This window comes from Maylandia zebra, unplaced genomic scaffold (assembly GCF_041146795.1).
Source record: "Maylandia zebra isolate NMK-2024a unplaced genomic scaffold, Mzebra_GT3a scaffold01, whole genome shotgun sequence".
In the NCBI taxonomy this organism is placed as follows: Eukaryota; Metazoa; Chordata; class Actinopteri; order Cichliformes; family Cichlidae; genus Maylandia; species Maylandia zebra.
Window position 1 is genome coordinate 1302386 of NW_027490031.1, and position 27144 is coordinate 1329529.

Here is a 27144-nt window from a genome sequence, read left to right on the forward strand (position 1 = left end):
ACTGATCCATGCTGCTGAATCCACATCAGCTCACACACACTTTCTACCTTCACCTGCAGAGGAAACACAAATCATTCATGTGCACATCAACTGAAATCCTCCTTTCCATCACTGTGCTGTACAAATATCAGCTGCTGCTTTCCTGCTTCATCTCAGTGTCAGCTGAATGCAGTCAGACAGCAGTGTGAGGCAGAGGAAGCCGCTCTACTTCAGCTGCTCTACTTCTACTATCAGTCCACTAGATGGAGCCGTGAAGCAAACATGATGCATTCACTGATACACACTGATTCACTGGCTGTATCCCAATTCAGGGTCTGCAGCCTTGAAGGCTGCATTTTAAGGGCGAATACGTCACAGCAACGCGACAAAGGCTGTCCCAATTCAAAGGCTGCTCGAAATGCGGCCCTCTAATGCGTCTTTCATTTCCCTGAATTTTAAGGATGTGGCGGTGTAGACTTCATGGACCCAACATATCCCAGACTTCATAGCGTGGCGGTGGGTGTGGATAATTTTGCCGAAAAAAAAAACGGCTGAAGTGGGGCGGCTGAAGAGTAAACTTTGAAAGTAAGTACTGAATATTATGGTTCTTATTTATGTGCAAATGTTTAATAATGAAGAACATTAAAACATTACTGTTGGACACATGTCGGCAAAGTTATGTGAAATTAGCGATTTTTGTACTTTCAGCGTTTACTTGGTTTTACAGCCTTTACTTTAACTACTTTTCCATCATGTGTGCTGTCCAAATATCAGCTGCTTCTTTCCTGCTTCATCTCACTGTCAGCTGTATGCAGTCAGACAGCAGTGTCCCTGACACACAGATTCACTGTGACTGGAAGCTTCGGTCATGTTGACAGTGTGAGTTCAGGTTTTGATCTCAGAGCTTATATTGAGCCATAATGGCTCCTTTAAACTCTCCTGTGTCTGCTGTGTTGCATGCTCACCTCTTCTCCACTGTCTTAATATGCTGCTCTCTTCAGCTCCTCTCTCAAACTCAAACTTGATAACGCCATCAGATATTTAACACGTTGTTAAAATTTTTATTGTATACATTGACTCAATTATCTGAACACATTAGCAAATATCAGACTGGAGAAAAGCAAAATAAATCATTTGATGCGATTGAAGGTCAAAGGTCACTGCTGGATACCAACACTGTTGCTGCAGATACAGGCTGATGTTTAATGTTCATCGTTTGCCTTCTGCTGCTGTTGTTTCTGCTGGACTCTGAGCTCTTAATGACACCAGTCTGCACAGTGACAACACTTCTCTTTATACATGTATTTTTTCTTTTTTCCAATAATTCTCTCCTTTTAAACTCATTTCTTTATTTGTTGACTTATTTGATTGACTGATTAAAAAAAAAAGAAAAAAAAGTAAACTAGTTACCATGAGTAGATTTCTGGTTAATGATGTGCCTTCCTGCAGTCTCTAGTTTTGCATTTCAACAGTTTGTTATTTAACCCTTTAAGACCTACCATAGAACCAAGTCCGCCAGAGCTTATATTATATTTTTACATGCTGTGGAGCCATTTTTTGGAGCATTTCAAGTTGCTATACATCAATACAACCATTATAGCCCAAATTTTAATAATATTAATAGCATTAAGTGCATAGTAATGCTGCGAGATCGATCAACTTTAGACCAGACAATCAAACTACGGAGGCTCCGGAAAAGTGCAATCAAACGATGAGTTTATTAACAGCCTGGAGAAAACATCAACATATGTCTTCTGACCAAAATACATGTTGTGGATACTTATAAAGCAGTGGGGTACACGCCCCCCCATGGCGTCAATGACAGATTAGAATATGTTCCAGACATTAGTCACAGTTACTCGTACATCTTTTAATAGCTATAAGCAGACATAGAACTTCTCTTTTCTATAACCCCTTCCATACAAGGTAATAATCTTAAGCCCTCAGGGTCTCTGAGGCTAATTATTGACTCTGATCATCTGTTACCAAGTAGAATAAAATGCAACAGGTTTGCAACAAGAAACTGGAAACATTGGGGCCTCTGCTCAGGCCTATTCCTAGATTAATATGTGTATTGTAAGCATGCATGCAATTAACCTGCTATGTTCTCATCTCCCCTCAGCATGTATCATCTGGACACTCTCACCAGTGAAGCTTAAAACCTTCTAGAATGGAACATCAACTCTTAACCAAGCACATTTATGCATTGTGTATACAATGAACTCAACCTATAGAAATAGAAAGGTCAATGTGATGACAGACATATTCAATGCAATATAAACCCTGTAGGAAATATTACTGATATATGATACTGTGAAACATGTTATTAATACATTCTTCATAAGGCAGATTATATGGTAGCAATAAAAGAATCTCTGAATCCCAACAATAGTAATTACATAAATTGCAAAAAAGTGCAATAAACTACAAAAAAATTGAAAATCGTTTTTGATTTTTTAACATATATTTCTAGTTAGAGAAATTTAAGAGGCTTATCCCTCAAAAGTGTAAATGCAAAAATGTTGCACAAACTAGTTTCCCACCAAAGGAAATTTATTTTAAGTGTCTTCATAGTTTTATTTTTGAGATACACCAATTTTCATATACTGCAGGAAAAACGAAAAAATATATTATAGTGCAAATTTGCAAAATAACAGCATGTGCATCAAAATAAACTATTTCCAGCAGTGCAATATGAGTCCTCAGCATCCCAGAAACGACACAGAAAGTCATGAAGTCAAACATAACTTTTAAAAACACCAGTATAGGCTCATAATGGTAAAAAACTACATTTCCGCAAAATAACGTCACTTCCGGTTCCGGGCAGGTCATGCGGTCATGTGATAGTTCGCGCTGATGGACGTAGGAAGTGTTACAAACAGCTGATCTGATCGGCAAAGCGTGTTTCTGGAATATTATGTTTTTGTTGCTGCAAGTGCTTTTTATGCAGTTTTTGCAAAGCTATATGTGGAAGGAAACTGTGACCAAGGACAAGCTGATGTCATCAGATCTAAGTACAACTCCTCCGGTTTCATATGCAAAAAAAATTATTGCGCTAGCTTACGTGGTTGCAGAGCTACCGGGATTTTAAAATAGTTACGCAAAATGGAGCGTGTCCGCTCCGACCGGCTTTAAAGGGTTAAACCAGCTGCTGCTGTTTTGGATTATACCTCATCCTTACAGTCACCCCTCAGGATCCCTGTCCCTGTATACTGCTAACAAATTTCTCAGTCATGTATTTTAAGAGAATAAAAGAAAGAAGGTTTAAACGGAAGGAACAAAATTTAGGTAAATACAAAATCAAAAGACAAAACCCCCCCAAAACAAAAAAATGGAGATGGCTCAATGTGAAAGCATCACTTCCTGTATGGGGATAGCCAACTGTTTACATGTCACATGTATAATTAAACAATAATTTACAGTCTCTTGATTTTTTTTTACCCATCTGACCATCAACTAATTCTGTGCTAACAATACGCACGGAGAAACACACAACAGAAGCTCTTTCCAGTAACACTTTCATGTGTCACTGTCAGCTTGTTTTGAACGGGATTTTCAGAAAAGTGTCGAGTGACTTTTTTTTGTAGAAGTTAGACAATAACAACCATTTTTTTTGAGTCATTTAAGATTTAATTTTATCTGCATTGTCACTTAAATTTATTTCCTGAATTAGACCTTTAACAGATAATTTTAAAAAACAAACAAACAAAATAATCAGTTTAATCCAAGAGGAAACTGAGAGCATTTTGTTTAAGTTTTCTTGTCCTTTACAGCTAAACAGCAGATTGAAATAAAAGCGTTCAGTACAAAAATGACTCATCTGATAGTGGGACTCTCAACCATTTGACCTTAGAACTGAAGAAGCTTCTCGGATGAGAGGTGAAACGTCTTCAAGCAACTTAAAGGAGTCCAGACACTTTTCTTTGCAAGCTCCTTTGACTACATCTCATTGGGATTCTAACCAGGTCCATAATAAATGGATTTGCTGAGCTCAGCATTTTCTGCTTTGATGAAAGATAAACATGAAGCTGGATTTCTTGTTGAAAATGCAAAGGAGCTGGTTGTGAACTAAGCTTCAGAGAAACACTACATACTGATATCCAATGTGAAGCTTTGAGTGGAAAAAGACATGAAAAGGGTTCTCTTTTGGAAAGAGCCATTTAAAGATGCAATACTCAAACAGAAGTTTGAACCTGTACTATTAGAGCCATAAAGGGAATTTCGACAATATAGACTTTAAATCCAAATGGAATATTTATTTAAGCAATGTTGCAGGAACAAAGAAAACCGCTTAATCAGATGATCTCAATTATACAGTCAGATTAATTTAAAAAAATTCCATAAACTTCCTAATCTACCCTATGGTGATTACAATTTCATCTACTGGTCTGTGGATGGTTGAGAGAGTAGGGAGAGAGTCAAGTCCTGGCCAGTAATGCATTCTTCTCCCAGTCTTGCTAGCGCAAACCCACATATGGAAGCAGTTACTCAGTTGAAAGTAATCCAAGTCTTCTCGGCTTCAAATCAACTCCACACAAGTGAGCAGAGAAAAACAACAATTACATTTCCAAATTTTAACTCCACAGTGATTTGGTTAAAATATAGATTCTCAAATATTATCTCTTATCACTGCACCAAACTACAAGAAATAAAAACTAAATATTCTCAGACAACATTTTTTACATCCTCTTGACAGGCTTGCACCACTCTGATTTCTCTTGAGAAAGTTGATAATGAGTTTCCACTTCTCTTGACACCAGACCAGTACAGGCTTTTCTATTTGATTCAGAATCAACACTAAGTCTAAAGAGCACGCTCTTTTCATCACACAGATTACATTATTTGATTACATTTAAAAAAAAAAAAAAAAAAGACTATTTTAACATCATTTGCAAAATCATATGTAAATATACTCATCTGTAGACCTTTGTATTACATTTACCATAATAAGACTGGGCGTTATTCTTTATTTACTATTCATAAACGGGGATAAGCTGAAGATTTCACTCCTACTGAAACAAAAAAACATCAATTTAACCACAGCAGCTTAGACTGAAATCTATTTAGGAACATCTTTCCATAAACCAACATGATTGTACTGTTATTGAACAATCCGGTCACAGAAATGATGTAGTAGAGTTGCTGTGCTAAATTTAGGTGTACCGCTGAAACTCCCAAATGTCTTCTCAAAAACTGTGTTCTTATCTTCTCTGTTCAGACCTTCCTTCCTGTCCTGCTTCCAAAAATGACTCAAATAACCACAGCATGAGCGACACTGTAAATTCCATGCTTTGAGTGAAAAAAGAAAGAAAAAAACATCTGGACCCTGGAATAATGGTAGCTTCCATTTTTTAAGGACTGAAGAGGAAGAAGTTTCCAAGGAATCGTTTAGAACAGTTTAAAAGAACTTTTTAAGAACTGATTGAATCCATGAATCTGAAAACGTGTTACTGAGTAAAAGAGACTGATATGTACAGATTGAACAACAGTCTGTTCAACAGTCAGACTGTTTCTCTAACAGGAGGATGCTCTTTACACTCAAACCGGCACAGAGTCACTGACGAACCAGACCAGACTGTAAACCCAGGATAAAGAGTTTCAGTGAATGTGGTGTTGAAGGTGTGGAGGTGGATCAGAGTGTCAGAGGAGACTCTGTAGAAGGATAGAGTGCCAGCAGGACAGTCCACATACACTGCTACTCTGTTAGAGACAGAGGAGGAGGAGGAGATGGATGTTTTTATGTTATTGTGCCAGACACAAAGAGGAATATAATTGGAGCACCACAAACTCCAGGACTGATCATTCCATCCAAACACACAGTCAGGACTCTCTCCTTTCCTTCTGGTTCTTCTATAACTCACAGACATGCGAACATTTCCTCTCCACTCAACCTCCCAGTAACAGCAACCAGTCAGACCATTTCTGCAAAGCAGCTGAGGGCAAATATCAAATCTGTCTGGATGATCAGGATACGACTGAACCTCCTCCACATATGTCACCTGGCTGTTGTTGTCAGATAGCTGGAGGTTTGTGTGAACTGTGTTTGTGTCGATTGTGAGTTGACAGGAATCTGATGGAGAGAACAAACACAATCCAGCTGCAGTTATTGATCCATCATCTGTTCATTGATTGACACTTTGATGATGACTCCTGACATCAGAGATGTGAATGAGTGATGTGACAGTTTGAAGATGGTTGAATGTGTGCTGCTTTGTTTTCATGAATCCCATTAAAAACACACTTACACTTCCTCAGACCTGGTGTCAGCCATCGTTCTCCAGCAGGCTCCACCCTGAAAGGAGGAGGGGGGTCAGAGCAGCACAGTCTCTTTCAGCATGCACATATGGACATTACATCACTCTCATATTTATCAGTGTCTACATACTGTTAGACACTGATAAAGAAACAGTCCAACATTTTCAGAAATACACTTCAATCCATACGTGGATCAAACTGCTGATGATTTGGTCTGATCCTGGATCTGTCAGTACACCACTGTATTGAATGAAATATGACTGACTCAAACTGTGAACTCATGTCTTTTCAATACAAATCCCCTGTACTTCCTGGATACCTGTTTGTTCCAGTGGTATGGAGTCTGGAGGAGCATGAGCATAAGTGGCTGAAGAGGAGCGAGAGTGTGGACTATTTTCCTGCGTTCCTTTCCCTGGAGACACCTTGTATATATGTTGCACTGTTGGATTGTAAATAAACTTGTGAACTCTCTTTTCCTAAAATCTGAGTCTGCACCAGAGTCCTTTCTGTCAGCATTGACAGATTTAATTTATGCCCTTTTCTTTTTTAACTTGTGATGCGTTTATATCCCATGAGTTACAGGGCTTCTAAACCCCTTTTCATCATTTAAAGCTATTGTTTATTATTGTCACATGGGGGTGTTGTGAGGCTGTCTTTCGTTTATGATGAAGATACGACTAGTACCCAGGAAGCATAATTTTTTCCTTGCCTGTGAGATCTCCCCTCTAATGTCAACCATATGGAAAAGATATATATAAATCTTATAAAGTTTTTATCTGTCTTGTATGAAACTTGTATGAAAAGCATACAGGAGTGAAAGCACATATAAGATCCCTTGAAAAATTATATAATGAAACTTGTATGTTTTATATACTTACTAAAAAAATATATGAAAGTAATGAGAAAGTGGCCACTTTCATGAGTAAATCATATATGTTTTTACTATTTCTTTTCCATATGGGCAGTCAAGTGTGTGTCGAAGTGCAACAGGAAAATATCTTTGTATGCAGTGCTGGAAACCAATTAATGACCAAATTCTTTTTATATATCAATCGTACTAATCATCAGCTCATGGTTTACCAGACAGCAAATTTTTTATAAAGTCATAAAAAGAATCACTCTGAGGCTAACAAATATATCAATGGGTGCAGGAAGCTGAGGATAAGGAATTTTTCGTAGCAAGTAATCCAAATTATGCCACAGTATATAAATGACTGACCTCGTGCTGAGAACGGATCGCTTCAGGTATTCTTCTGACTGAAGTTTGGCCTGTTTTCAGCATCTGTTCCTGCTATTAAATTGCATTTGTCTCTGACCATCAAAGACCCTCAAGTTCAGATTTATTGAGGCAAAAAAAGTTTGCGTTTATTCTCCAGCTTGTCTTTGCTGTGTTTACATCGTTAGATGCCAGCTAGCCCAACTTGAGTAACCCTATAAACATTCCTGAAGTAAGAAAAATTAGGTTTTCTTACTTCATTTATGTCAGAAGTGATAGAGCTGTACATTTTAAGTTTTGAGAAACAAACAGGAAGTGAGTGAAGGACACAGTAAATGTTCCAGTGAAAAGGCTTTCAGTTTTCACTGGAAATGTTTCCAGCTCTTCCTCCTCTATTAGACATTCTCCCCATACCTAAGAGTGTCCAGTCTCCAGCTTGGATCCTTTAGTCCAGCCAACAGCAGCTTCATTCCTGAGGGTCCTGGATGATTGTAGCTCAGGTCCAGCTCTCTCAGATGGGAGGGGTTGGAGCTCAGCGCTGAAGTTAGAGAAGTACAGCCTTCCTCTGTGATCAGACAGCCTGACAGCCTACAGAAATGTGCCATTAATACGTTACATTAATACATTAATTTATAAATAAATCAACTATTAATATAATAACCGATATGTAAAAAAACAAAAAAGATGCATTCTTAGATCCCAAACCTATGCCAGTGCATCTCAGGGTGGGGGGGCTTGTGAACAGCTCCTGGGTTGGCTGGGTCAGGAAAACTACAAGATTAAACCTGTGGATTGAGCTGCTGTGGACCCAGCTGCTCTGGATCCAGCTCAGGCACGTGCAGAGGGGAGCACCCGCCCCTTTCCTGAAGGGTGCCCAAAGTGTCCTTTTGTTGAGGCAACTTTTTTTTTATTTGTGCCTCAACTGTCAGTTTTTTACCCAAGGTAATCTGCCATTTTTGAAGGGTTTAGGTCAAAGAACAAAGACCATGACAATAACTAACTAGACAGCTCTTTCTCTTTATATTTATCCTCATCGTATCTTCGTTGACCAAGTATATTGAGATTGATTCTGGACTTTTTGAAATTATTAAATATTGGTCTTAGTCTCTGTGTATATTATTCTCTTCTGCATCTGAAATCTGTTATGGTTCTTAATTTTTGCTCTGTTATGTTAGTTGCTTTGCATCTCTCTATCTCTCTCTTTATACTGTCTCTCTCTCTGTCCCTTTCTTTCTGTCTCTCTTTTCCGCCCTCTCCCACACCTCACCTATATCTCTGTGTTTGTTTACCTTTTCAGTATGTTTAGTAGTGTCTCTTAAGTTTAGGTCTCTGCCTGGGTCTCTGTCCATTTTATTGTGATAGTCACTTGTCCTGTGTACATCGTGTTCAGTTTTGCTTCTCCTGTCTTAGTCAGATTTAGGTTATTTATCTTTCCTGGTGTGTTCCATCTTCCTGATTTCAATGATTTTAGCGCTCTGTCTCCTTCTGTCTGTTTTCACAATCTCCATCATGCTATGTCTCCTGTATTATATTCTCCCTCTTCAACTCAGAATCATGGCAAAACATGCAATAGACACGCAGGTTCACCATGTCCATTTCACGCTTTGCCTCTTAAAAACATGAAATGAAAGTTTAATTATCCATTCATCCCTCCATCCATCCATCTTCATCCGTTTTATACGGAGCCGGGTCGCGGGGGCAGTAGCCTAAGCAGAGAAGCCCAGACCTCCCTCTCCCCAGCCACCTCCTCCAGCTTATCCGGAGGAACACCAAGGCGTTCCCAGGCCAGCCGAGAGATATAATCTCTCCAGCGTGTCCTGGGTCTGCCCCGGGCCTCCTCCCGGTGGGACATGCCCGGAACACCTCACCCAGGAGGCGCTCAGGAGGCATCCTAGTCAGATGCCCGAACCACCTCAGCTGGCTCCTTTCGATGTGGAGGAGCAGCGGCTCTACTCTGAGCCCCTCTCGGATGGCCGAACTTCTCACCCTATCTCTAAGGGAGAGGCCAGCCACCCTTCGGAGGAAGCTCATTTCCGCCGCTTATATCCGCGATCTCGTTCTTTCGGTCACTACCCACAGCTCGTGGCCATAGGTGAGGGTAGAGACGTAGATCAACCGGTAAATTAAGAGCGTCGCTTCTACACTCAGGTCCCTCTTCACCATGACGGACCGGTGCAGCGTCCGCATTACTGCAGCTGCAGCCCCAATCCGTCTGTCGATCTCCAGCTCCCTTCTCCCATCACTCGCGAACAAGACCCTGAGATACTTGAACTCCTCCACTTGGAGCAGGAACTCATTCCTGACCCGGAGTGGGCACTCCACCTTTTTCCAGCTGAGAACCATGGCCTCAGATTTGGAGGTGCTGATCCTCATTCCTGCTGCTTCACACTCGGCTGCGAACCGTTCCAATGCGAGCTGGAGGCCTTCACCTGATGAAGCCAACAGAACCACATCATCCGCAAAAAGCAGAGATGAGATTCTGAGGCCACCAAAGTGAAAGCCCTCCACCACTTGGCTGCGCCTAGAAATCCTGTCCATAAAAATTATGAACAGAATTGGTGACAAAGGGCAGCCCTGGCAGAGTCCATCACCCACCGGGAATGAGTCCGACTCATTGCCGGCTATGTGAACCAAGCTCTTGCAACGGTTGTATAGGGATCGAATGGCCCATAGCAATGGGCCAGACACCCCATACTACCGCAGCACCTCCCACAGGACACCCCGAGGGACACTGTCAAATGCCTTCTGCGAGTCCACAAAACACATGTAGACTGGTTGGGCAAACTCCCATGCACCCTCAAGTATCCTCGAGAGGATAAAGAGTTGGTCCAGTGTTCCACAACCAGGACGAAAGCCGCATTGTTCCTCCTGTATCCGAGGTTCGACTAGCGGACGAACTCTCCTTTCCAGCAACCTGGCATAGACTTTCCCAGGGAGGCTGAGGAGTGTGATCCCCCTGTAGTTGGAACACACCCTCCAGTCCCCCTTCTTAGAGCTGGGGACCAACACCCCGGTCTGCCAGTCCACAGGTACTGCCACTGATCTCCACGCAACATTGTAGAGGCGTGTCAACCAGGACAGCCCTACAACGTCCAGAGCCTTCAGGAACTCAGGGCGGACCTCATCAACACCAGGGGCTCTGCCACCAAGGAGTTGTTTAACTACCTCAGTGACCTCGCCTCCGGAAATTGGCGGGTCATTCCCCTCATCCACAGACTCTGCTTCCTCCTCGGAAGACGTGTCAGTGCGATTAAGGAGGTCCTCGAAGTATTCCTTCCACCGCCTGACAATTTTCTCAGTCGAAGTCAGCAGCGCTCCGCCAGCACTATACACAGTGCAGGTAGAGCACTGCTTTCCCCTCCTGAGATGCCTGACGGTTTGCCAGAATCTCTTCGAGGCAGTCTGGAAGTCTTTTTCCATGGCCCCTCCTAACTCCTCCCACACCCGAGTTTTTGCTTCAGCCACTGCCCGAGTCGCATTACGCTTGGCCTGTCGATAGCTGTCGGCTGCCTCTGGAGTCCCACAGGCTAACCAAGCCCAATAGGACTCCTTCTTCAGCCTGGTGGCTCCCTTCACCTCTGGTGTCAACCCTCGGAATGCTGTTGAAGCTCTGCCGGAGGTGTGCGTTGAAGATCTCACGGACTGGGGCCTCTGCTCGACATTCCCAGCACACCCTTACTACGCGTTTAGGTGCGCCAGGTCTGTCCAGCGTCCTCCCCAGCCACCTGATCCAACTCACCACCAGGTGGTGATCAGTTGACAGCTCAGCCACTCTCTTTACCCGAGTGTCCAGAACATATGGTCGCAGGTCTGGTGATACGATTACAAAATCGATCATCGACCTGTGGCCTACAGCGTCCTGGTGCCACGTGCACTTATGGACACTCTTATGTTCGAACAACATGTTTGTTATGGCTAACTGTGATTTGCACAGAAGTCCAATAACAAAACACCGCTCGGGTTCAGATCAGGGAGGCAGTTTCTCCCAATCACGCCCCTCCAGTTCTCACTGTCATTACCCACGTGAGCATTGAAGTCTCCTAGCAGGACAACAGAGTCTCCAGGTGGCGCACCTTCCAGCACCCCACCCAGGGACTCTAAGAAGGCTGGGTACTCTGAACTGCCACTCGGCGCATAACCGCAGATGACAGTCAGGACCCGTTCCCCGACCATAAGGCGCAGGGAACAAACCCTATCACCCACCGGGAAAAACCCCAACGTACCGGCAGCAAGCCGAGGGGATATTAAAATACCCAACCCAGTCCGCCGCCTCTCACCAGGGGCAACTCCAGACTGAGACAGAGTCCAGCCCCTCTCCAGGAGACTGGTTCCAGAGCCCAAGCCATGCGTATAGGTGAGCCCGACTATATCTAGCCAGTACCTCTCAACCTCACGCACTAACTCAGGCTCCTTCCCCACCAGAGAGGTGACATTCCATGTCCCAATTGCCAGTCTTGGCAGCTGGGGATCAGTCCGCCAGGGCCTCCTCTCCTGTCCGTCGCCCGACACACAATGCAGCCGACCCCTATGGCGCCTCCTGAGGGTGGTGGCCACCAGACGCTCGCCCTCGGGCACCCTCCCCAGGCCTGGCTCCAGGGCGGGGCCCCGGTAACCCTATCCCGGGCAGGGTAAACTGTTCCCTCGATGTTACCTTCATAAGGGTTTAATTACATGAATATAATTGATTTAATAATTTTTGGAAAAGTTTGGATCCTGACCTGAGAGCTTCCAGTGTACAGTGTGGACTCTTTAGTCCAACAGACAGAAGCTTAACGCCTGAATCCCGCAGGTTGTTGTTACTCAGGTCCACCATTCTCATTGAACTGAGAACTGAGGACAGCGCTTCACAGCTTCTCTCCAAAAGGTTACAGCCAGACAGTCTGAAAAACAAAGGTATTTAGGATCAAATGAAACCAATTTAAGTGTTCAACCCAAACAAGAAAGATAAAAAGTTTAATATGCACCTAATTAGGGATGGGTATCGAAAACCGGTTCTATTTGAGAACCGGTTCCCACTGTTTCAATTCCTTGGAATTGTTTGCCATTTTTGCAAACGATTCCGTTATCGATTCCAGTCGCCCTGAATGACGTCACTACGTTGCGGAGCGTAATTTACCTGGCAGGAAACACTACGAATATGCAAAAGCATTTGCTCACAAAACACGTGATAACCTTAAATGAATGTCGTGTTTTTAATTCCGCTCCGGACTCGTGAATCTCAACCCAGCAGCAGCGGTAATGTTTGCACGTCCTCTCCCGTTAATGCGGCAGGTAAATAATCAACTAACAGTGCATATTATGTTAGCGCGATCTGCCTTATCTGCCATTACTGCCATTACTGTGCGTTTAGGTGACCATGATGAGAGACACAGACAGAGTCTGGCTGGCGCTCGCTGGCAGTTCTTGCTGCAGTCTACCGGTAGCGTCTCCTTTCAAGCCAGGATAGACTAATGTTACCGAGCAGTGACTAAGCTTATGGTAAAAGGCTTGCACCCATTTGCCACAGCAGATGCCCCCGATCGGTAAGTGAATGTGTTTAATTGTAGGCAGGGACATTACTGGATATTCTTGTGTAATTGCTACAGAATAATTTATGTTGTACTTTGTTATTGCTACAGAAGAATATTTATTTTATTATTTTACATTTACAATTTTTTTCCCCGGGGTCCCTGTGACACCACATTGAAGAGCCGTAGGCTGGATCTCTTAAGATCTCACTGCTGGGTTTGTAAGGCCATGTTACTCCTAAATTTCTATCTTGTTCAAAGAGAAGATATAAAACAAAGTTCTAAGCTAATCGACCTTAGTGTTCTCCTTTTTTAAAAAGAATCGATAAGAGAATCGATAAAGAATCGAATCATTAAACAGAATCGAAAATGGAATCGGAATTGTGAAAATCTTATCAATACCATCCCTACACCTAATGCATAACAAAATAACTTAAAATACATATATATTACATTTCCTCATTAAAACACAGATATACCACATTATTTAAATGGAAACCAGTAAGGACTTGTTAGATTTAGCGATTCTAGTCTAGCACTCTGTCAGTGCGTCCCAGGGTGGCTGTGGCTACAATGTAGCTTGCCATCACCAGTGTGCGAATGTGTGCGTGAATGGGTGGATGACTGGATGTGTAAAGCGCTTTGGGGTCCTTAGGGACTAGTAAAGCGCTGTATAAATACAGGCGATTTACCATTTACCAATTTAGTTCAGTACCTGCAGGTACAGTCATATAGTACTGCTGATCACTTTCCTAATTTTAAAATCTGTGAGTATTGTTCCTTGATACAGTTCAAAATAATCTTTTTTTTTTATAATAACATACCGAACAATGCTATAGACAATCAGCTCATCTTTTATTTAAAATAAGCTGTTTAAGTATGGTTAAGGAAAGCCCTCAGTTCTTGTAAAATCCACTTTCCATGACTTATGGTTTAGAGGTTAGTAAAAACTGTAACCATACTAAAAGAAATCTGCCTTATTATTGGAAAGCTAATTTCTTCAGAAACAATTATATATATTTTAGAACATGATTTAAAAAATCCAGCCTCGGATAAAGCGGATGAAGATGGACGGATGGATGGATTTAAAAAATATGACAGGAGGGAGTGAAAACAAACACAAATATTGCACCAGGGCATTTGTTTGGGAAACAGTACGATAATATTTTGCTTAGTGTAGGATATAATTGCAGCCTGCAAACACTCCTTTCAATGTGAGAGAAACTAAAATGTTATGAATTAATTGTAAAACATTTGCTCTAAAATACCAAAAAAGCAATGAGTAAAATGTAATTCAGTGGGAACTCCAATTATGGAAGCCTTCAAGGAAGACATAATTTTTATTACTTTGCTGTAATTTTCTGATACCTAGCAGCCCACTTTTGAACACACTTGGAAAACCTTCAAAACTTAAATGACCAATAAGGTGAAGTCCAAGTTTTCCTTTAACTTGGATTTCATGATGATTGCCATATCAGAGATGTAAAAGAAAAAGAGAAAAAAAAAAACTAACAGTAAGTTACAAACCAACTGACAGCCAGAAAAAAAATGAATATAAGAAATCTGTGTTAGAAACCTGAGGCTGGTAAACCTAAGTCCTATGTCCTATGTTCTTAATTTGGTAAAATGGATACGCTGACTGCTTGGTAATAAAAGCTGAATAATTATACAGGGTGGGCCATTGGTGTATATGGATACACCGTAATAAAATGGGAATGGTTGGTGATATTAAAGTTATGTTTGTGGCAGATCAGTATATGTGAGGGGGCAAACTCCTCAAGATAGTTTGTGACCATGGTGGCCATTTAGAAGTCGGCCATCTTGGACACAACTTTTGTTTTTTCAATAGGAAGAGGGCCATGTGACACATCAAAACTTATTGGTAATGTCACAAGAAAAACAACCATTCCCATTTTATTACAGTGTATCCATATAAATGGCCCACCCTGTAGAGAGCGTAAACTGGTTAGGGTGGTAAGGCATAATACTTCTGCAATAAGAACACTGATTATGACATTTTTCAAACATCCGAGACAAACTGAATTGAAGAGAACATCGGATAAGTCTACATGCTTTTGATATGAAAAAAAATTGGTAAGGATTTTTTTTTCATGTTTGAAAAGTTATTGATTATCATAAGGTGGGCAATATTGGTCATTTGATAAGGGTCACACTAAAATGTTCTAGAAATTGTGACAATTTCTGCAGCTATGAAATAACTAAAAGAAAGTATCATATACTTGATGAGTGCTGCCAATGTTTTGAGGGGCCTATAGAAATTACATTGTGTCGGTTTTAAATATTGTGTACCTGATTATCTTTTTTTTAATAAACAATTTTAAAAAAGAAAAATGGACTTATGTGTTATGTCTTATACACACAAGCTGTGGGCTAGACTTCCGGGTGAGCGTATGCTGGCGTGTCTGTCTGCCGCTGCTCTCCATGTGTGTGTTCTCCCTGTTTAGCTCCATTTTAATTTTTCGCTAAAGTTTCAGTAAAAAGGACTAGATGTTACAGTCCCTAATAATGCATTGCTTTCAATGAAGGAAGGCTGTTAAAAGGAAAGGCAGCCCAGAAACTTTCCGAGTAGCACACATCGTTATGTGCCTAAACTTTCAGTCTAATCTGCCATTTTTTCTTCCTTGGTTAGGTTTAAGGATTAGAGATCTGATCTAGATTATCATATTAAAATTAGTATTTAATTTTACTGTTTTAGCCTTAGAGCATGGCTTTTTTATTTGACCCTGGAAAAACTGAATCTTATCGTTTTTCGGGTGATCGACTCTCCTGGGGACCTGACTTACCAGCCTAACGCGAGCCCTTGCTGCCCTCTGCATGTACTACTGTTTGGCCTGTCACCGCTGTCAGGGTCTTGTGTGTGGATGAGAAGAAGAGGACCCAAACGCAGGACTCACGGTGCAGGATAATGGTGTTTATCGGAAAGGATGACACAACGAGAGCAGGAGATGAATGGCTGGCTGGCTGACTGGACTGGACTGGACTGGACTGGACTGGACTGGACTGAACTCAACTCAACTGAACTCAACTGGACTGACTGACTGACTGACTGAACTGAACTGAAAACAAACAACATCAATGACAAGACAATGAGCGAGTGGAAACTCAGGACTTAAATGCACTGATGAGGATGATAATGAGAGACCGGTGAGTACACAGCTGAACTTAATCAAACTAACATCACACAGGAAAGGAACTGGCACAACAAGGCAGGAAATGTGAACGAACATGAACAAACTGAAAATACAACCCAGGAACCCTGACAACCGCATTCAAGTATCTGTCTTCTAAAGCTGTCGACGGTGTGCACAGTGCCAGGTAGGTAATCACAGCTACTTTTCTGGCACTGGACTGTAAATCGTGCCCCAGTGGCATGCTGGCTAACGCAGTTTAACTTGGCTTTGTGATCAAATGGAGAAACTATGATTCCCCTTTTAATGTATAGATATGTGCATATTTGCATGTACACATATATTTTTACAAAGATATATGGATGTCTCACAATGTTTTCTATAACGTTTTCATCTTATCTATTTTAATTCTTTTTATTTGTTTATATTATCCCTCTGTTCAGCACTTTGGCCATCACTTGATGTCCTTTAAATGTGCTATATAAATAAAGTTGACTTGACTTGACTACTTACAGAGCTTTGTTAGAGGCTTTGACCAATGGGAGCAGCCTAAAAAGAGCTTCCTCTGAAGGAGAGTATTTCTTCAGGTCAAACACATCCAGATCTTTTTCTGATGACAGTAAGATGAAGACCAGAGCTGACCACTGAGCAGGAGAAAGTTTATCTGTGGAGAGACTTCCTGATCTCAGGGACTGTTGGATCTCCTCCACTAGAGAACGATCATTCAGTTCATTCAGACAGTGGAACAGATTGATGCTTTTCTCTGCAGACAGATTCTCACTGAGCTTCTCCTTGATGTAGTCAACTGTTTTCTGATTGGTCTGTGAGCTACTTCTTGCCAGTGTAAGCAGACCTTGTAGGAGAGTCTGATTGGTCTGCAGTGAAAGACCAAGGAGGAAGCGCAGGAACAAGTCCAGGTGTCCATTTGTACTCTGTAAGGCCTTGTCAACAGCACTCTGGTAGAAGTGTTTCTCTGCAGATTCTCTTGTTTCAGACTTCTGGGAGGTTGTTTGTTGTTCTTCCAGCAGATTGAGTCCAGAGTCGATGAAAGTCAGATGGACATGAAGAGCAGCCAGAAACTCCTGAACACTCAGATGGATGAAGCAGAACACCTTGTCCCGGTACAGTCCTCTCTCTTCTTTAAAGATCTGTGTGAACACTCCTGAGTACACTGAGGCTGCTCTGATATCGATGCCACACTCTTTCAGGTCTGATTCATAGAAGATCAGGTTTCCTTTCTGCAGCTGATCAAAGGCCAGTTTTCCCAGAGATTCAATCATCTTCCTGCTCTCTGGACTCCAGTGTGGATCTGTCTCAGCTCCTCCATCATACTTGGCCTTCTTCACTTTGGCCTGAACCACCAGAAAGTGGATGTACATCTCAGTCAGGGTCTTGGGCAGCTGTCCTCCCTCTCTGGTTTCCAGCACATCCTCCAGAACTGTAGCAGTGATCCAGCAGAAGACTGGGATGTGGCACATGATGTGGAGGCTTTGTGATGTCTTGATGTGGGAGATGATCCTGCTGGCCTGCCTCTTATTTCTGAATTTCTTCTTGAAGTACTCCTCCTTCTGTGGATCAGTGAACCCTCTGACCTCTGTCACCATGTCAACAGAGTAAGGAGGGATCTGATTGGCTACTGCAGGTCGTGTGGTTATCCAGAGGTGAGCAGAGGGAAGCAGGTTCCCTATAATGAGATTTATCAGCAGCTCATCCACTGAGGTGGACTTTCTAGGGTCAGTTAGGATTGTAGTTTTGTGGAAGTCCAGCGGAAGTCGACACTCATCCAGACCATCAAAGATGAACACAACCTGGAAGTCTTCAAAGCTGCAGATTCCTGCTTCTTTGGTTTCAGGAAAGAAGTGATGAACAAGTTCCACCAAACTGAACCTTTGGTCTTTCAGCACATTCAGCTCTCTGAAAGTGAATGGAAATATGAACTGGATGTCCTGGTTAGCTTTGTCTTCAGCCCAGTCCAGGGTGTATTTCTGTGTTAAGACTGTTTTCCCAATGCCAGCCACTCCCTTTGTCAGCACTGTTCTGATTGGTTTATTTCTTTCAGGTGAGGCTTTAAAGATGTCTTCTTGTCTGATTGTTGTTTCTGGTTTGTCTGGTGTCCTGTTTGCTGTTTCAATCTGTCTGACCTCATGCACATCATTGACCTCTGCAGTCCCTCCCTCTGTGATGTAGAGCTCTGTGTAGATCTGATTCAGAAGGGTTGGATTTCCTGCTTTAGCAATCCCCTCAAACACACACTGGAACTTCTTCTTCAGGTTTGACTTAAGTTCATGCTGACTCCAATGCCAGTTCCTAATGGAAGTTCCTAAACAAAAAACAAACAAACCAAAAAAATCAGTGATAGAGTCAGTTGAAGGTATGACGTTTCAATTTCATGAAACGTTAGTACAATGTTTCCCAACATTTTTTAGCTATGGTACATATTTCACTTTAGAAAAATCCCACAGCACACCACCAAACCAAAATATCACACATTAATAATTTTTTCCTGCACACCAGGTATAGCGGAATTGTTCCCAGTATATCTTTTTTTTTAATCTTTCTTCTGACCACTACTCATGCTAGGGCCTTCATCTGGGTCAGAACTTTCTCAGGGACCGGTTAACTACTTTTCAGATATTTATCTGTTGCAATTATACTCTGCGTTGTCTCAGCATGACCATGTAATTTCTTCTTCGACTTCTTTTTACTGTCAGTTGACAACACCTTTAATTAGAGTATAACACACTTGATCACTTCTCACACCACACCTATGTGCTGTGGCACAGTGGTTGGAAAACACTGCATTAGTAAATGCCTAATTTATCAATGTGCTTATATCTTTAGAAGAGTAATTCCTAAAGTGTAGGCTGGGGCTCCATAGTGGGCCCCACTAAATGTTTTTGAACTACAACTGTTACTGTATTTTCACGACCATAAGGCGCACTTAAAAGTCTTAGATTTTCTTCAAAAAGTATGGCGCGCCCTATAGCGCAGTGCGCCCTGTGTGTTGTAATGAGGACGTAGTAGAGAACACCATGAGAACGCTAAAGGGTGAAGTGTGGACGTTGACTTTATCGCACATACCTGTATAAAAGAACAGGTATGTGCGTTATGCAGGACATCATTGTTTTAACAACCCTGAAAATGGCAAAGAGACACGCTTACGAAGCACAGTTTAAACTGAAGGCCATCAGCTACGCGGAGGAACATGGAAATCGAGCAGCGGCGAGAGAATTTAAGATTAACGAATCGATGGTTCGCAAATGGAGGAAGCTAGAAAACAAGCTCCGGCAGGTCAAGAAAACGCAGCTGAGTTTCCGCGGACATAAGGCGAGGTGGCCCGAGTTGGAGGAAAGACTCGAGCGGTGGATCATCGAGCAAAGAACGAGCGGGAGAAGCGTTTCGACGGTCACCATTCGGCTAAAAGCAGTTTCACTTTCACTTTTTATGAAACGGTGCCATTTTTCCATCCGGACCAGGACTACGGTAGCGCAGCAACTTCCAGCGGATTATAATGAAAAGCTGGCCATCTTCCGCTCCTACTGCAGCAAACACATTGGCGACAAAAACATCCAGCCCAGCCACATCACAAACATGGACGAGGTCCCGCTCACTTTTGACATCCCAGTGAGTCACACTGTGGAGAAGAAGGGGACCAGCACAGTAGCGATACGCACAACGGGGCACGAAAAGTCTTCTTTTACTGTTGTGCTTGGCTGCCATGCTAATGGACAGAAACTGCCGCCTATGGTGATTTTTAAGCGAAAGACTTTGCCTAAAGAGAAGTTTCCAACAGGAATCATCATTAAGGCAAATGAAAAGGGTTGGATGGATGAGGAAATGATGAAAGAGTGGCTGAGGGAGGTGTATGTAAGGAGACCAGGTGGTTTTTTCCACGCATCACTATCGCTCTTAATCTGTGACTCTATGCGTGCCCATCTCACAGCCGATGTGAAAAAACTAGTGAAACAAATGAACTGTGAGCTTGCTGTCATTCCGGGAGGCCTGACAAAGGAACTCCAACCGCTGGACATCGGTGTGAACCACCCGTTCAAAGTAAGGCTGCGAGCGGCCTGGGAGCGATGGATGACCGATGGAGACCACAGTTTCACCAAGAGTGGAAGGCAGCGCCGGGCGAGTTACGCCACAATTTGCCAATGGATTGTAGATGCTTGGGCTAACATGTCTGCTGGCACTGTTGTTCGAGCTTTTGCAAAAGCCGGCATCATTTCCGAGGAGCCGCACGGCACGGAAAGTGACTCTGACGGTGAAGAAAGTGAACCTGGAATGTTTGATGGAGATTTAGCGCAGCTGTTCAATTCAGACACAGAGGATGAGGACTTCGATGGGTTTGATTGATGATAAAAATGTGAGTACCAAACTTTGTTTTGCTCCTGCTTTATTTTTAAATACGCACACTTGTATGCTCCCTATAATCCAGTGCGCCTTATGTGTGTGTTAAATACAGTAATGGCACACATAACTGAGACTGCGCCTTTTAGTACAGTGCGTCTTATGGTCGTGAAAATACGGTAGTTCTATATACTAAATGTATATATCTAAATGTTTTTAGATGTATATATATATATATATATAAAGTGAGTTCAAACAATATTACTCTTGTCTAAATATACTGCTCTTGTATTTAACCTGTCCTAGCGGGAGGTGGGTCACACATTGGCTTAACACTTTGCAGAGTGCTGGGTTGCATTAGCAATTCATAGTCAATATCCTGTGTGGTTTATCATTTTTCTAAATGCAATTCCGAAGAAATACATCATTTTCTATTGTATTTTTATAATGGTGAAGATTTAAGATTGGGTAGTGCCGCTGGATTTTCTAGTTTTTAAGTTGGCCGCAGTTATCTTGACTTTGGAAATGCCTGCTTTTTTGGAAATATCCCCTTACTGGTCTTTAGATTGGCTGCCAGCTTCTCCTGCTTCATTCTCCTTAAGAAGTGCAGTGTGATCTTCACAAATGCCTCTTTGGTGCTCCTCCTCTGCTCTTCATCCTCATCTTCCAAAACATCCGCACAACCCCCTTGACATTGCAAGTATTCTGAGTTATCTGAGCTTAGAACCTTTTGTATCCTCTCCAGTTCGTTTCTCACAAAAGTGATGATGTTGTCCTGCAGGACCTTGAACAGAACAGAACACCATGTGAATGTCACAGTCACCCAATAATACTGACTCAATGGCTGGTGAAAGACAAGACAGGAAAACAGGGAGATCAAGAATGACAAACACAAAAAAAATAAAACGGGAAATGGAAGATGCACACAGTAAAGAGATATCTATCTCTCACTCTCTATCTACAGATATCTGTCTCTTTAGAGATAGACAGATAGACAGATCACCTGATCCATCCTTAAGTATTAGCTTTATCAAAAAGGAATGTTTGGAGCCTAATGCTAGACACTAGACCTAACGCTGGACAATCAGAATACAGCAAACAGTTTATGGGTAAAATGCAGCTGCTGAGGTCAAGATTGGTCAAATTAGTAAATGGTACATATAATAAGACATACTGTCAAATTGTTCGGGCATGCCCAGCTGCCAGAATGTATCATTTTCTTTAAATGGTGCAGAACTGGATTCCCAATTTGCCTCACTTTGCCTTGCCTTGGCTCATTTCCAGTACTACAGAATAAATAAAAACCAAAGGTTTTACCACCAACCTTGTGTTTGATGGAAAAGTGGCTGTACTTCCCGAGCCACAACATTAAAAAAGAAAAAAAAAAAGTAGTTGTTGTACATACCATAAATATAGGGTTCAGATCTGTTTGATGCTGCTGGGAAGACTGACCGCTGGGAATCTTTGAGCTCTCCCGGTCAACTCTGGAGGAATAAGGAAGAATAAGATTAACATAATGAGGCATTATAACAACAAGACAAGACATTATTTTAATGTTATTATTATTAGAAAAATCAGTCAGAACTCAGTTACACTGAACATTTAATGCAGAATAGCGCAGAATCAAGTGGAAATGAAATCATAATCAAACTCTCATGAATGTGATGTGTGGCAGGCAAAGGTTGGGCACAAACACATGACTTGAACACACAGGAGGTAACTGAAAACGGCAGCTTTATTGATGCAGAAAACCCAAAACAAAACAAACAAGAAAATAAAATAAAATTTAAAATGGAAACTATGAACTAAGAGACAGCGAAGGAAACGAGTATCATGGGTGACACACACAACAGCAATAGTGTTGGCCATGTTTATTGTTGGAGAAATGTCCAGGTGGCTGCTCTGCTCTGTGTTGGACTTCATGATAACAGTGGGTGGATAATATTCTTTAACTTAGTTACAGCACTTTCAGAAAGACATCTACTGTGAAGAAGTCTACTCCCGACTGCTGTGTAATCAATTATTGTAAATTTAAATGTTATAAGGAAATGATCAGACAGAAGAGGGTTTTCAGGAAGCACTGTTAAATGTCCATATGTTAAAACAAGATCTAGAGTGTCGTTAAAGTGGTGGGTGGGTTCTTTTACATTTTGAGAAAAGCCAATTGAGTCTAATAACAGATTAAATGCCATGTTGAGGCTGTCATTTTTAGCATCTATGTAGATCCCCCTAGAAGGCTTCTGTTTAAGACTATGCTTCTGCCTCACTGTCCCCCAGCCATCCTGTTTCCCTGGTCACTTGGGGAGTGTATCCCTAGGGACAGCTAGTGGGGCCTATTCTATTTTCAGCTGTACCTACTACAGGGGCCTGGCTAGCTACAGGTTTTTCAGGGTGTGCGAAGCCGAGTGTCCAGTTCAGTGTTCCTGTCTCCAGAGCTGTAAATAGGCTACATTTATTACAAGTATCAATACTGCTAAAGAAGGCAGAGGAGTAACTAAATATCCGACACAATGAGCATGAAAGTGTAGGGGGACAGTTGAAGAGGCCATGCTGTTAGCAAGTCGGCTATGAGATAAACTAAGCTGGCGAAACCCTAAAGACACTTTGGATACGTAAGGAATACACAATGAAATAAGAAGTTATATAAACGCTGTTTATATAAATTTTTTTCAGATAAGCTACATAAAAACACCACAGTATGCAGGAACAGGACGTTGTACTCTGGGCACCACCCCAATTTCACAATGATTTGATTATTTTTAACTGATTGTGCTGTTTGCGTTGCCCTTGCTAAATTAAATTATAATGTATCCTCTCTGAAATTCAATGTAATTTATCAATCTTGTGCTCAGTTGTTGCTCCTACCATTAATGAAGATGGCTGTTGATTGTATCTTCCCCCTTACTTCAGGGGGAACCATTCAGGCGAGGTAGTATGTGTTGGGGAACCCTGCTTACCACTGGCTTAAATAAGTTTTCATTAACCTATCGTGATAATATCCTAAGGATCAGAGGCTCAGGGACTTCTGTACAGAGGTAACCAGGCTTTGTACAGTTTGATAATCCACAGTCAGTTGTTTTATTTATTTATTGTACATGAACTATTTATTGTACTATTTATTGAACTTAAAGAGCTCACCTCTCTGCAGCAGACGCTTGCTGGGCTTTAAAATCAACGTAGTGATATTTAGAGTCGCTGCTCTGTAAGGACACACAGCTAGGTGTAGGTCCAGGTTGGTTCCTGTGAATAATGATGGAGCAGTGATGTGAGTGCTGAGCTGTGACATGGAGAATGGTTAGAGATGGTCGTCTCACCTCTGAGCTTTGGTCTGGCTCTCATGTTCCCCACACAGAGTGCTTTTAGAGGGAGGGACTCCCTCCTCTCTGTCCTCACACTGATCCATGCTGCTCAATTCACATCCACATCAGCTTACACACACTTTCTACCTTCACCTGCAGAGAAAACACAAATCATTCATGTGCACATCAACTGAAATCATGAAGCACACAAGATGCATTCACTGACACACACTGATTATTCCTGTTGAATGTGCAGAGAACAACACACACTCCAATTTACTGCTAATGAGATAAATAAGAAGTGACATTTTGTCTATGTAAATTCAGGAATAATGTGTGCAGAAATTTTCAAAATAAGAAGACTTTGTTTTTATTTTGATAGAGTCTTTTTGGTGTTGGCTTCTGACCTTTAACCTGCCCCTTATCATATGAGCAGCCCAATTTCTCATTAATTTAAAAACTTTTAAAAACCTGCTCAATCTCATTGGTGTTCAGAATCAGAATCAGAATACTTTATTGATCCCTGGGGGAAATTATTTTTTGTTACAGTGCTCCATTTTAAACCAACATTAAGACAAGACAGACAATACACTAACTAAGAATAGCACAATATATACATATATATACATACATACATACATAAGTACATAGCTCTAGTTTAACATAAAACCATTGCTTTTATTGTGCAAACACTCATTTAATTCTATTTTTGTTGATGATGGTGTTTAATTTTGTAAATTTAGGTTGATGGCTTTATTACCTACTTGAGTGTATACTTATGTTCAATTATTGATTGCTAATTAAGCAGAAACAAATTCAAAAAGAGAAATAATTCTCTCTTTTGTTATTGGATGGCTCTGTTTGGGAAATATTGCAGCCATTCCCCTGAACCTTGTTGGTGAACTGAATCAGTACTTTTTCCATGGATGATACAGATACTAACATGAAAACATGTTCAGCAGCTCTCTGATCACATCTGGTGCAGATTTTGGATATTTGTTTTTCTGTTTATTAATTATATGAAGACTAACACATCAATTTATTTCATTTACACATTAATTCAGATCATAAATCAGATTTACGTTATGTGAAGTAAACAGAAATGTCTCACTGCCTGTTGCACTACTAAAGACGAACTGTTTTACAGAGCAAACATAGCAAACTTACAGTTTCTTCAAACACACACATGAACAACAAGCTCCACTCCACACCTGGACACTAAACACGGACACACAGGTGAGCTGCTTCCTGGAAGGAGGCGGGACTCAACCTGAAGCAGGAGAGGTGCAAGGAAGAGGAAGCAGATTTTAAGATAAATTTCTGATCATTTATGTCAGATTTAAATTTCTTCTCTCTAAGTGGCTTCATTTTATTAACATAAGGAAATGACTTTGTGTCTTTCTCCAAAATTATAATTATGAGTAAAGTTCTTTGAAAAATACATCATTGTTAAAATTAACATAGCTTGGTAGTGGTAAAACAACATACTTTTAATGGCTGTCTTTCAAAGTGATACAAACTAAAAACTTTCCAAGTCAGCATTATTTCCCTCCTTTGTTTTCCATATTTGTAAGAAACAAAACTACTTTTTATGATGTTTGGTGTTTTCAGCCAAGGTAATAATTTTCATTGAAGTTTAAACTAGAAAAACTGGTAACTGCACACAGCATAGTTTCAGTTTGCAGCACAGCTGATCTTTGTGAGGCACCAACAGTAACAACATGTTATTTAACAGGCCTGTTTGAACACTAACACATATTAGTATATTTGATTTATATGTTAAATCATACATCAGATTTGTTTTATGTAGGTAAAGCAAATAAAAATGTCTCATGTCCTGTTCTGCTCTTTCTGTTCCAACAGTTTCTGTGACGCCTCAATCATCAGCTGCCAGCAGGGGATTGTTTACCTGAACAGTTCCTCATGTCTGAATGTGTCTGACTATTGATGAGGTTATTAAAATGATATTCCACTCTGTTCTTTCTGTTTTTTAATCCTTCCTTCTGTTTGTTATTAAAAAATCTGAGTCCTTGTTACATGAAAACATCAACAGGCTGCTTCCTGCTTTATAGGTCCTCAACTCTGCTGACCAGGAGACAACCAGGTCTCAGACCTGATCATCTGGACACATCCATCCGATTCTGTTAAAGTGGTTTAGGCCTTCACACCAGAACATTTCCAACTAAGTTACAAGAGACAGAGTTCACTGAGTCCCTGATATATAAGGACTCTGATAGCAGATAACAGCACTGAGTAATGTTCATTTGTGATTATTTGTGTTTCTCATTGTGTCCTGTGTGGTGATGTTAACCTTTACATATACCTACTCTAAAAATGTATTTTTTATAGAATAATGAAGTTGCTACAGAGCACAGACAAAGGGTTAAATGAATCTCCTCTTATCCGTGGAATAAATTTTCTTAAAGGGAACAAAACAGCAAACAACCTTCTTTAACAGTTAATGTGTATTTACCTTTCAACAAATTTAAATAGAATCAGGGTTCTGAACCATACACCTCACACATTCTTGTGTGAGGTGTATGGAGCTATAAATGTATTTCAGGCTGTGAAACTTTAACTTTATGACTCACTAAGAGTACTTAATTACAACGAACTGAGTTTAACATGTATCAATTCATCTTGAGATACCATTATGGAACTTTGTAATTGTATTTAAGATAAGATTCAAGGCATTAGTTGGAAAAGGTTTGGAACCAAATCCAGGAGAACTGAGTACAAAGTGAGCATGAAAACAATGGAACACAATAAAAAGTTCAAACACGTTTTTTCTCAGAGAGTTTTCTGCACATTATGCATGTAAACCTCCACATGCAGATATTATCAGTAGGATAGTAGGATTTTAAACATGCCTAAATACTCATTGTGGGGTTTTTTATGTCACTTCAGTAAAACGTAAATATCAACTTCTTAAGAACAAAATTATTTTATTTAAAGGAAGGTCAATGTTACATCAGATTACTGATCAGTGTTCCACACAGACTGATGATTAAAATTGTTGTTCACAGTAACAAATGTTTCAGTACAGAGTTACTGAATATCAATAATCCATAATCATGTGGATTTGTCTTCAAACACAAGAGTGATTAAAGTTTATCCTGAAAGAAGAGCTGAACATCTGGTCCAAACATCACAGAGCAGAAACAAACATTCAAACTGTTAAAGGAGGAAACAAAGCAAACTTACAGTTTCTTCACACAGAGACACGAACAACAAGCTCCACTCCACACCTGGACACTAAACACAGACAAACAGGTGAGCTGCTTCCTGGAAGGAGGCGGGACTCTACCTGAAAAGTGTGAGAGAGCCACACCTTCATGTGCTGGGCTCAAAATATGTTGTCTGACTGCTCGGACTGGCTCAGGGTGACG

The 27144-nt window shown here is 41.2% G+C and overlaps 1 protein-coding gene across 3 annotated transcripts; it reads right to left on the bottom strand.

Moving 5' to 3' along the window:
* Positions 1 to 4209: 4209 nt before the first annotated feature.
* LOC106675956 (protein NLRC3) lies at positions 4210 to 27144 on the bottom strand. 3 transcript variants are annotated; one of them, XM_076880867.1, is made up of 12 exons: positions 27087 to 27144; positions 26960 to 27010; positions 24923 to 25025; positions 23771 to 23908; positions 23595 to 23696; positions 21862 to 21940; positions 21012 to 21240; positions 16620 to 18426; positions 12169 to 12330; positions 7865 to 8038; positions 6225 to 6271; positions 4210 to 6049 (listed from the first exon to the last, which is right to left on the bottom strand). In XM_076880867.1, exons 4-12 carry the CDS (start codon positions 23857 to 23859, stop codon positions 5481 to 5483), a joined length of 3258 nt encoding a protein of 1085 aa, XP_076736982.1. In that variant the 5' UTR covers positions 23860 to 23908; positions 24923 to 25025; positions 26960 to 27010; positions 27087 to 27144; the 3' UTR covers positions 4210 to 5480. The 3 variants fall into 3 exon arrangements, with proteins under 3 accessions (XP_076736982.1, XP_076736981.1, XP_024654747.2); XM_076880866.1 differs by having other exon boundaries at positions 26960 to 27143; XM_024798979.2 differs by lacking the exon at positions 24923 to 25025 and having other exon boundaries at positions 26960 to 27143.

Coding starts and splice junctions, on each gene's coding strand:
- LOC106675956 (XM_076880867.1), bottom strand. CDS start 23,859: ATGGATCAGTGTGAGGACAGAGAGGAGGGAGTCCCTCCCTCTAAAAGC. Junction 18,427..21,011: donor GGCAGCCAATCTAAAGACCA/GTAAGGGGATAT, acceptor TTTTTTGTTTAG/GAACTTCCATTAGGAACTGG. Junction 6,050..6,224: donor GACACCAGGTCTGAGGAAGT/GTAAGTGTGTTT, acceptor TCTCTCCATCAG/ATTCCTGTCAACTCACAATC.